This window comes from Ostrea edulis, chromosome 4, assembly GCF_947568905.1.
Source record: "Ostrea edulis chromosome 4, xbOstEdul1.1, whole genome shotgun sequence".
Lineage (NCBI taxonomy): Eukaryota > Metazoa > Mollusca > Bivalvia > Ostreida > Ostreidae > Ostrea > Ostrea edulis.
The window spans coordinates 32577746-32590038 of NC_079167.1; the positions used below are offsets into that span (position 1 = coordinate 32577746).

A 12293-nucleotide genomic window follows, 5' to 3' on the forward strand; every position below is an offset into this window, starting at 1 on the left:
TAAGGTAAATTTGAAACTTTTCAATTTCAAATATTATCTCTTTCGCTTTCCGTCCATATTAGATCCCTATGGTGTGTTCTTCCTTAAGCATATTCTCAATGATTAGTTTCGGATAATGATTTCCTACATTACTAGCACGTGGTCCCCTGACATCGGAAGTTCGAACTTTTGGTTATAGCGTTTCACACACTGGACGATGTTGGTACCAGAGTCAACACGACAAAGGGTTTCTGATACACCACAGTAAACATAATTACACATCATTGAATTTTCTAATAAGAAGATATCGATGCGTCAAAATATTATTAAGCATTGGTGCCCTTGCGATAATGCTACTTGGAAAATTTTGTCTCACGAAGATGGGATCCCCTGAAGTGTTTTATTCAGTTTTTGGTCCCTTGGGTTCCGGATAATGGAAATAACAGAGGTTAAAAAAAATTCCATGGGAAGAAAACAAGAGGGAAGTCTCGATTTGTTTTGAATGATTATCATGTAATACGTATTGATGTGGTAAAATCTTTCATGATGTAGGATAATATGTATTGATTGATGTGGTCAAATCTCTTATTATCATCATATTATGACATATATATGTATTGATGCGGTTAAATCTCTTATCAATTTAGATCTGAAATGATGTTCTATGACGAAGATGAAGGTAGCCTGGTTTCTTCTCTCGGAAACTTGCCAAACATGGATGACCTCACACAAGGCTTTCAAACCTTCCACAGCATGTAAAATTAGCAAATAAACTTAAAATTACCATATTACCCGCCAGAAAATAGCCAAAAATATTTACATTTACGGTACTCCATTTTCCCCTTAGCATTATAAATTTTCAACTTTTGACATTGACTAATCACTGCGTATCAATACACTTGACATAATCACATGTAGACTTCCGTTTGAGAGCATAATACGAGTTTATTGTTAAAATCAAAACTATCATCTAATTTTTTTTTTAATTGTCTATCGGTTTTGAAAATATAAAAGGTGATATGCTTCGTACCTCTTCATATAGGCATATATTACCTCAGATATTTTCAGTTATTTTTTAATTAAACATTCAATATTTTTATTATAATTATAATATTCATTTAAAAAAAAGCATTTGGTCTTAAAGCGACTGTCTTTTATAACATCCATTTAAAGTTTACACTGACTGGCACAGGACAGAGTGCACATGATATTCACTTAACGACCCGTCGAGGTGTACATCAATATTATGCCAAGTTTCAATAAATATTTATTTAGAATCTTATCAATATAACACTTGCTTAAATCATTGATAGTTCGCCCATCAATATTGTTTATTAAAATTGCGGTAATTATTACCAGAAATTTTCGGTATATTTGACGGATGCGGCTTAATGCATTTCACATTGAACTTCTATAATCGTGGAGCCTCTGGTTGGGCCCGGTTTGTACAACCACGCCAGTTCTTTGTCTTTGTCATTCAGGATTAAATGAACTATCAAATTCATTGTGATCCACTAGTAGAGATAAATGTAATATTTGATTAAGTCGATGATATCGGGTCAATAATTCATTCCCAATTAAAATTTAAATTTTGAATTCAATGTTTTTGATGAGATAGATCCAGTCTGTCATTTGTGATGGGAAAATATTGCCAGATGGATTGTTTTTCTAAATATTAGGGTACAACAAGTAATACTCGGGACTCTGCTGTGTTCCGTCTCTACATTTACTTTGGAATGAATTACTTTTAATTAAGAATCATGGATGGTAATTTATGCAGAGTTTTTAAAATGATACAAGTTTAAAGGCGTCGAACCCCGAACATAATAACGATTTAATGGAATTAATTTATATGGAATCTACTTAATGGACATAAATTTTAATGAGGTGGTAGGATTTCCTCTATAAAATGCATCCCCCAAAGCCAGCTAGTTCCGCTTCGCGACTGAAGGCGAAGAAGAAGCACGTCATGAAAGACATTGAGGAATGGATGGTGAAGGATCTCACACTGGATCTCAATCAGGGAAATACCCGGATGTCGGGCAAAAATGACGACACGGTGACGGAGGTCCGGATGCTGAAAGCACGGCTGATAGACTTAGGAGTGGAACGCTACAAGTTTCTTTCTCAATTCTCCCATGAAAAACAAAAGTTTCTGGAAAACCGAAAACGCAAAGATGCAAGTGCTAAAAATCTGCGTTCCTACTCCACCATGAGTGAGCCCATCATGACCTACGTCCGACCGGGTACCACATCCTCCCGTCAGTCGGGAAACGAACGCAGCGACGCCGCAAGTACGGTCTCCAGAAAAACCGACTTCATAAGTCCCAAGGAGTACGTCCAAAACAACACTCAACCAAACACACGCCGACCGATGCCACCCCACAGAGCCAAAACTGTCCAGTTTATCCCCCAGACCCTCCAGAACAAACACAGAAGCAGAGACAGTCGAACCGTGGTCAGCGAGCCCGCGAGACTCGGGATTAGTCGGGAGAACACCATAGCGTCCAGCGTGTACAGTACCACAAACTCTGTGTCCTCCTTCAGACGGGACGAAGACGCACCTTGGTCACGGCGGAACAGACTCAGTAAATATGGCGGGAAATGTCCCAGCGTCACGGGCGATCCGCGATACGCCTTGCTGGAGGGAGCGCTGTCCTCTACGTATGACAAGCACATCAAAACGAATGTGACAGACATTGTGGACAGAATTGAATCGCTTCGTAAACCTCCTAAAAATGCCAAAGAGGCCAAGCCGAAATGGGAGGAGAAGATTTTTGCCTTTATGAAGGAAGTCGGTATCGATTGGTCCGAGGATTAAGTGAATTTCATTTTACGGGTGTGCTGGATATTACGTTCAAATTGTGAGGGGGGAAAACGCAAAATGTCTTTCTTGAATGAACATCCTCAATGGGTATAACATACAACTCTGTATATTAACAATTTTTTTTTTTAAATAGCCATGTATGCAAAGTTTTAATCTACTAAGTTCGGTGTGAAATCATCCGACAACATTAAAGATGTTGATAGAAACTTTTCATTAATTTCGATTGTATGTCGTCTGAAAGCCAACCAGTATCACCGAAAAAATTAGTATTGTCGTGTTGCGAGATGAATCTACCCCTTAAAGGGATCATTTTGTTAAAATAATCTTTTAAAGAATTAAAATGAATCCAAATGACTCGTACAAGTCATTTCCTAAAATTAATAACAATTTTGTGCATTTCTTTCCGAGTTTAAAACGATTATAATCTTCACATTGCTTCACTTAAATTTTTGTTTCCTGGACTTTTGGCTCTTGTGTAACTTTTGATCAGCCTGCAATTTTTTCAAAGTTGATAAATATCATTCATTTATCTTTTTTCACAATTTAAAGAAGAATAAGATGATTTGGGATGTGAATAAAAATCACAAAAATGAGCTTTACTATCTCTTTATCTCGCATTATTGAAATAATCTCGAATTTAAGTTGGTTGTGTGTTGTTTAACGTTCCTCTCCAGAATCTTTCACTCCTATGGAGACGTCGTCATTGCTGGTGAATGGCAGCAAAATTTAGGACTCTGCTCGGCGCTTACAGCCTTTGAGCAGCAGGGCCGTAAGTAGGGTTCTAAATCAGGGGAGGCAGGGGATTGGGGGCCGCCGATTGACTTTACGACTGAAAATGACACTTTTTAAATCCCAATTTATCATGTTTGTGTTTCATTTGTACTATGTAAAGAATCGTAATATGGTGTCAAAGACAAAGGTGCTTGTCTTCATTTTAAACATATATCCTATAATATAACATTTATATAATTTTATTTTCTTTTTTGCCAAAAAATCAGACGAGGCAGTTGCCTCGTCTGCCTCATCGGCAGTTACGGCCCTGAGCAGGGAGGGGTCTTTATCGTGCCACACCTGCCTCGGTTTTTGTGGTCTCATCCGAAGGACAGCCCCCATTTAGTCGCCTCTTACGACAAGCAAGGGTTACTGAGGACTTATTCTAACCCGGATACCCACGGGATCTTCATTTTAAAAGAATGCAAATATCTTTCTGTTGAGACGCCTGGTTAGTATTACATAGAGGAAATGGGGTTTGTGTTAAATACTGAGAGAAAAATATCAGTTACCCGTCTGTGTCGGTCGGAGAAATAAATCTCAGCATGAATATCAATATGAAGTGAAATAAATAATGTTCTGACAATCGTACTGTAAATTTTAAGCACTCTACATTGATTTACTATCATAGAACCAAATGTTATCGTCCATTGAGACACTTTCATCTCGTACATTGGGGTGGGTTTCCCCCCAATAATACTCCATACTTCAATGTAAACTTAGTCTGATAGCCATATTAGCCCACACAATAATATTCAGGAAAATGTTATATCTGAAAGTATTTTCAATTTCCAGTAATCTTGATATGTTGAGGTTGGTATTAATAGGAATTCAAACAACAGATATACTTAAGGCGATATACATGTAGTTGTTTTCTCATTGATTGCGTAATCAAGCGGTAATAATGTTATACTTTTTTCTAGTGGTGCTAAAAGGCTTTCAAGTTTGGTAAATGGAGAGACCATCAAAAGTGCAACACAACGTAGAACTTCTAGCAAACTGTCTCAACCTCTCTAACGCTGGCGACTTTCGGTTATGTAAATTGGGCTCTTGGGAATGGGCAAGGGCAAAGGTTGGGGCACGTTTTCTAAAACTAACTATGTCAAATTCATGACGTATGTACTGAATAAATTTTGTATTGGGTCTGTAGTTCTAAGCAGTGGGTCGCAGCATCGCGTTTTAACAGAGGTTTACCTGTGTCCCTCACCGTGCGTACCTGCTATCGGTGTCAATGTCAGCAATGTATAATAATCCTCCAACACCTTTTTCTCATCTTCAGTCCTTTTTTATTGAGAGTTTTAAAAAATCGGGTTTCTTTTTTTTTTTTTTTTAAATTATATCACTTTTCTGTTTTGATCTAATCAATTTATCAAATGCCCCCATCTAGACAATGACATATCATTTCAACTTCTCCTCGGATCTCAGTTGGATCTCCTTAAAGATGGCATCAAATTTAAATATCTTCCTGTTCATGACGTTTGCTGTTTGATTCATTAAATGTCGGGCACTTTATTGTACATACGAGTACAGTATCCGGTTTCCACCATTTAGAAACAATGGCGTCAGCTTAGAATAAGCAAATTCATGACAGTCGATATGTATAATAGTACACAGCTGGCACCTAAAACGGAGCACAGCATTGTCTAGTTTCAACTATGAAATACTCAAGGCTCTTCGCATAGTCCCGTGAGGATCTGGGTTGAAATAGGTCCTCAGTACCCCCTTGCTTGTCGTAAGAGGCGACTTTATAAATGAGGCTGTCCAACGGATGAGACAGCAAAAACCGAGGCCCCTTGTCACAACAGGTGTGACACGATAAAGAACCCTCCCTGCTCAAAGGCCGTAAGCGCCGAGCATAGGCTTAAATTTTGCAACCCTTCACCGGCAATGGTAACGTTCCATATGAGAGGAAAATTATCAAGAGTGACGTTAAACAATATACAATCAATCATACAATCGCATAGCACGTCGACAATATTTTCCCGTTAAAACAAGTCTAAGTATGCTGCATTACGTTTTAAGACAATACCAATGTATACGATGTGGATAGACTGGATTTTGAGGAGGGTTTTTTATTTTTATTTTGGCAAAACGTTTTAAGATTGTGTGTATTAGATAATTTTTTAGCGTGGTCTAACGTTTGCATGTATAATCATCAACACCATCGATTACAGCATTATCTCACAAGACCATTGGTACGGTTCAGAAATATCAAATACGGTGATTTGGAGGTAATAGATGGTTTTCCATCGAAGCGATTAAGCAAGAGTTATTTCCCATTGACCGCCATATTGTAGGTTAACATGCCCGGATTCCTTCATTATTCAACCAAAATCAGCCTTGTTATTCTGGTCACTGAGGTGGAGATAAACTGTTTTTCTTATTAATATACATTTGTTAATGCATCTTTTACTTCATAATTGCAATATTGCGAAGATTTCCCCCCATATATTTCTGTCTTACATGTTTGAAATTGGTTGCCCAAAGAGGAAAATCCACCAGTTTGACCTACAAGATGGCGGCCAAGGGGAATAACTCTGGGTCAAAATACGTCATATGAAAACCATCTATTGTGTTAAATATACTAGTGTAATATACTGGACTGATTTTGGGTATCTCTGTGATCTTATCTTGACCACAATCTACTGTCTGTTTAACACGACTGATAGCCCTGGGTAACCATCACATGATCTAGATCGGAAACATGTATTTAAATTACTTTGGTCTAGTAAACAATTCCTGTACATAATGACTAAAATCTAAATAGCAAATAGATATTATCGTGGATTCTATCGACTGTGCCCATTGTAAGCTCCCCCGATGAACAGAACAGTAAAATTTTATAAATATCGCGACGCATAATTTAAACGAGCAGGTGCGTTTTACGGATTTTACTTAATAACACGAGATAGATACCGGGAATTTTAACAGAGACTTTCGTCATCTTCCTGCTCTTATCTGGACAACCTGTAGTTATACTTCCTTGTTATTGTGACCAGTGTATAAATATTTATTATGATTGTTGTAAGATAAAGCCGGGGATGCACGAACCCTGAATCCGTCACTTCCGTATCAAACGAACTATATTTATATATAGCGCCTTATAGACTACAAATAACCACTCTAAAGCGTTACTCACACACACACACACACACACACACAGCATGTTATAACAGTAGTAAAAGGTAATTACGGTAGCATTAAGACAGGTAATATCAAAACAATGCTAGCAGAACATCAATAATGTGAAGTAAAATTACTAAAATTTAAAACATGCGGTGCATTAAGGAAGTTCCACGGCGTACAATCAAATAATATAAAATACAATAGTTGAAATAAATATACACTTGAATAGCTATAAATGTAGTGTGTTGAGGGTGCATTGATGCATTGATTCTCTACGATCAGAAATGATGATCGTTAGTTTTTATATTTCTCCCATCGATCTCTGATTTCTTCATTGGCGATTTCAAATGATCCAGGCCAGATTACCCTGGTTTAGGTTATTGGAACACCTTCTGGTTACTGCTAAGTCAATTAGGAGTCCTGTACTAAGATGTGTTTATCTGACTGGTTACCACTAAGTCCTGTACTAAGATGTGTTTATCTGTCTGGTTACCGCTAAGTCCTGTACTAAGATGTGTTTATCTGTCTGGTTACCACTAAGTCCTGTACTAAGATGTGTTTATCTGTCTGGTTACCGCTAAGTCCTGTACTAAGATGTGTTTATCTGACATTCGTCCGGCATCTGTCTGGTTACCGCTAAGTCCTGTACTAAGATGTGTTTATCTGACTGACCGTCCGTCATCTGTCCGGCATTGGGCTGTGTTAATCTGTTAATTTTTCACATTTCGACTTCTTAAGAACCATGTCATTTTCAAACAAATTTGGCACAATTATTCTACAGTCAAGTGGATTCAAACGATCAGACGCTGGGATCACGCAAGCTCACTTTTGATGTACATGTACAGCGTACAATGTAAGCCTCACTTTCTCACTATATGTTCCTTTCATAAAAGTGAAACTGGGATCAAAAGTGAGCCCGTTTGAGTTTGAAGGCCCCGAATGGGAAATAATTCAGTACCTACGGTAAAAATCTAAATCCACGAAAACCACATCGTCGCAAACCACGGGTTATTGTTTCATTCTATTTCACAAATAGAATGAAACAATAACCCGTGGTTTTCGACGATGCGAAAACCAGTGAACCAGAGAAATGAAATCGTGCATGACAACTTCCTTATAGGTTTACATTTTATAATGAATTTTCAAGTGTGTCCAATACAAGGACGGGATCACGACAGAGGGTTTATAATCTTTCCTATACAGGTAGACAGAAAAATTCCTAATCTTCTGTAGAACCACCGAACGGAAAAATCAAAACTTGCACGATCGCTTCCATACATTGTGGGGATCTAAGTTTGATCAAACAATGGCCTCCGGGGGGACAATATAGAGTTAAAAAGTTACATACAGGAAAATGGATGATTTTTTTTTACTTCTTCAAGGTCACAAGTAACCCCTGTACTAAGTATGAGCTTTTTACAGTTCCTCATTGAGAAATTGTGATATATAGATCTTCCTACCTTTTTAATGTGACCTTGACCTTGGTTAATTAACTTTCTACATTGTACATTACCTAAATTTGAACCAAATACGAGTTCTTAATGTTTTCCCCCATTATAAAGTAAAGCTCGGACAAATACATTTAACTCTCTTTTACAACTGGCCCTGACCTTAGTCAGATGACTTGGTTTGGGGGTCATAGCACACTGTTTGGTCATAGGCAACATTTGTGTCAGTCATCGTCTACTCATTGTCTTTCCGTTACAAGTTGTTGTCAAGGTAAATATTACTTGTATTACCAGCGACTCGGGGCCACATGACCTTGGATGGGTCATGACACATGACTGATAATGATCTACCTTTGAGCCAAGTATGATTTTTAATAGTTCCACCACCAAGTTATGGCTCGGACAAGGTGATTCATGTGATAGACCTAAACTTGGGGGGGGGGGGCTATCTAAAAGGTCAATTTCATATTTAAAATACATGAGGATATAAACTGTGAATCTTTACGCCAACACACAATTATGAAGCGCGTTTGGGCTTCAAGAAAAGTATTCAGGCGTGAAGTGTTGCAGTTCATACCCTCATGTATTTTCATCTTATATTTACATTTTAGACGCACTTTTTAAAATTTCTGTCGGAATTCCTAGTCGTTAAAATATACGTATTATATTTATCAAGACTCGTATATGCATTGCCTAACAACTGCAGTGCGTTCATGATAAAATGGCTATCGTTACAATTTGTTATATATCAAAGGCAAAAACATTGGAAAAGTAAATATATAGTCATATTCCCAGTTTGTTTGTTAGATGCTATAGAGTAACGAATATTGACACAGATGTCATGCATTTCAGTATGAGCCATATAGCACCTGTCGTGGGTTTGAATTCGGACAGGAGTCATGATTTCACAATTTTTGTTGAGACTTCTGTACTCATGATATAGACGGACCCAGTATATATGCTAGGTATTCAGGTAAAAACGAGAAGATTCCTAAAAGATTTCCCACATTTTCACCTTCTAACAAATTTAGCCCTGTCCTTGAGCCAGAACCCCTGACCAAGGGAAAATGAGTTTTCTTATTTGGTAGAGGGCCTTGACGTCTTTCTTAATATATGGCCAGTTTTTCTGATACCGGTATATAATTAAGAGTAAAGACTATACCATTTTTAAGGTCCATGGCCCATTCCTGGGGTCTCGAAGGGATGGGGGTCATTAAAATGACAAGTCTTGTTCCCTTATCCCAGTGATGCTTCATTACAAGTTTGGTCAAAATTGGCAGGAGAAGAAATTAAACGACATAAGCATGTGAACGGATCGCAAAAGGTGACTCGGGTGAACCCAACATACATTGTTCTGGGTACATGTATAACTTCAATGGTCTTGATAAAGCCGAAGTATTCCTATGGACAAAACAGACATCTGTGTCGCATTGCTATAAAGTTCCAACACACAAGTGCCGTTTAGTCCGTATACAATCACTAAATCTGGTGTCCAATTGTTGCTGCCACTTTAATGCCTCCAAAGTGATGTATCGACGTGTCAACCCTCTGTCTTTTAACACGCCTGATATGTGTCCATTGAGCAAACCATATCAGATGAAGTGTCTGCATAAATAAAACACAAAGCAATTAAATCGCCTCTGCTGCATGTATGGAAACCCTAGAATACGTCAACAGATTTATACATATTTTCTCACTGCTGAGCTGCTAATGACGCACCATGAAGCGGTATGTACAATGGAATTAACAGATACCCATATAAAGATGAAGGGCGAGGAGAGGAGACGAAGAGAGCGGATCAATAATGCCGTGGCCAGGAGGAAGAAACGCGCTCATCAAATAAAGGAATGGATGCACGGAGGGAACCTTTACAACATCAGTAACACCCGACCCCCGGGGTTTCCTCCGCGACACTTCGTGGAAGAGAGAAAGTTGGAGGACGAGCTCTATAATTTGGGCAGGAAGCGACTCACGTATCAGTCTAGGTACGACAATGAGCGGATCATGTTTATCGAGAACCAGAAGCGGAAATCTAGTGCAATACGACGACGGCTAGCGGACAGGAGTGTGGTGTCGCGGGGGTGGACGGTCAACGAACGCTCACTTCTAACAAGGGAGGATTCCTCCAGAAACGAATTCACGGCCATGGGGCTGACATCCAAGGTTGAAACAAAAGAGGAACACGACAGACTCGAGACTCTTGTAGCGAAGTTGGAAGATGAGACTGTACAGCCAAAATTATCAAAAGAAAATACTGGTCAGCCATCATCTCGAGGAAAGGTGGTTCAGTTTAATCAAGTCTTCCAAACGGAAGTCCATTTAAGTAGAGAGCAAACCAAGGCCACGAACCGACAGATCAGTAGAACTCCAACGTTAGACCGTCTACCCAGCATTCACCGCGAGAGATCGAAGTCGAGAAGTCTCCCGATGGCATCACTGATTCCATGGTCCAAACTGAAATCGACCTCCATCCACCCCGGCAATCGTCTGCCACCGTTGACCTCTGATCCTAGATACAATCGACTTGAAAAACTGTTGTGTCCTGTGTATGTCTCTAAGAAATATCAGGATGTGTCAAGTGTTGTGGAGAAACTCGAGGCGCTACACGCCCCGCCAAAACAGGTCCGCGTGAGTCGAATACAACGCGAGACGCGGATCCGAAACTTTCTCAGGGAAAAGGGGTTTCTGGTGACATGAAGAATTTCAAAGGGACGTAGAGCAATTAACCCATAAGAAGAGATTTGTTATACAGTAAGCAGAAGAGCTATTTATATGCATGTATCTTAAAAATCTCAGGGTGTACTAGTATGTGGAAACAAGTATGACTGCATCTGTCAAAATAATCTGCATGTATCCTCTTGTGCTGTGTCTGTTGTTTATTTTTCTTGAGAAGTACCTATATGGTGTCAATTTTAATTAGATTTGCATGTATGTATGTACGGGATAACTTCTTCGTTAAGTCTTCTGGTCTTATAGGATTTGATCACGTGATCAACAGCAATAAAGTTTTAACATCCTCGACATCTTGCTTTCTGCTGTCGTCGACAAGAAACGTGTTTAATTAATTCATGTGTTGAACTGAAAAACACAAAATTTCACAAAGTTAACTTTGCCGTTTATATATATGCCAAAAGTTTTTGGAAAGCTATCTATACCATGAAAAAACATAATAAATTATGAGAAAGTTGTCACCATATAAAACTGTTAAAATCATTATTCTTAAAAGTGCACACACTTTCCTAATCCGAGATTCCTCTGACTCTTAACCCCGCTTTTATATTGTGACATGTGCCCCCGCATATGTCACAATATAAAAGCGGAGGTAAGAGTCAGAGGAATCTCGGATTAGTTAAGTACGTGCAACTCGTAATCTCTAGCTCTCAGTAAAATTCAAGCTGGGGAACGGGAGAGCTACACTCTCAGTATATCTCAGGCTGGGAACAGGAGAGCTACACTCTTAGTAAATCTCAGGCTGGGGAACGGGTGAGCTACTTTCACAGTATATCTCAGGCTGGGGAACGGGTGAGCTACTTTCACAGTATATCTCAGACTGGGGAACGGGTGAGCTACATTCTCAGTATATCTCAGACTGGGGAACGCGAGAGCTACATTCTCAGTCAATTTCAGGCTGGGAACGGGAGAGCTACACTCTTAGTAAATCTCAGGCTGGGGAACGGGTGAGCTACTTTCACAGTATATCTCAGGCTGGGGAAGGGGTGAGCTACATTCTCAGTATATCTCAGGCTGGGGAACGGGGGAGCTACACTCTCAGTCAATCTCAGGCTGGGGAACGGGAGAGCAACACTTTCAGTATTTTTCTCAGGCTGGGGAACGGGTGAGCTACATTCTCAGTCAATTTCAGGCTGGGGAACGGGAGAGCTACACTCTCAGTAAATCTCAGGCTGAGGAACGGGAGAGCTACACTCTAAGTAAAATTCAGGCTGGGGAACGGGAGAGCTACACTCTCAGTAAATCTCAGGCTGGGGAACGAGAGAGCTACTCCTTCAGTAAAATTCAGGCTGGGATACACTGGTAAAATTGCAACATATGTTGCAATTTTACCTGTGTATGGGAGAGCTACAGACCCTCATGTTAACTTTATACCTATATAGCGCAGTGGTGTTTTTTTTTTTTTTCTGAAC

The 12293-nt window shown here is 39.3% G+C and overlaps 1 protein-coding gene across 1 annotated transcript; it reads left to right on the forward strand.

Annotated features, from left to right (window-relative positions):
* Positions 1-1597: 1597 nt before the first annotated feature.
* Positions 1598-3019, forward strand: LOC125669877 (uncharacterized). The gene has a single exon (XM_048904716.2). The coding sequence runs from the start codon at positions 1889-1891 to the stop codon at positions 2798-2800; it is 912 nt and encodes a 303-aa protein (XP_048760673.1). The 5' UTR covers positions 1598-1888; the 3' UTR covers positions 2801-3019.
* The last annotated feature ends 9274 nt before the right edge of the window (positions 3020-12293 follow it).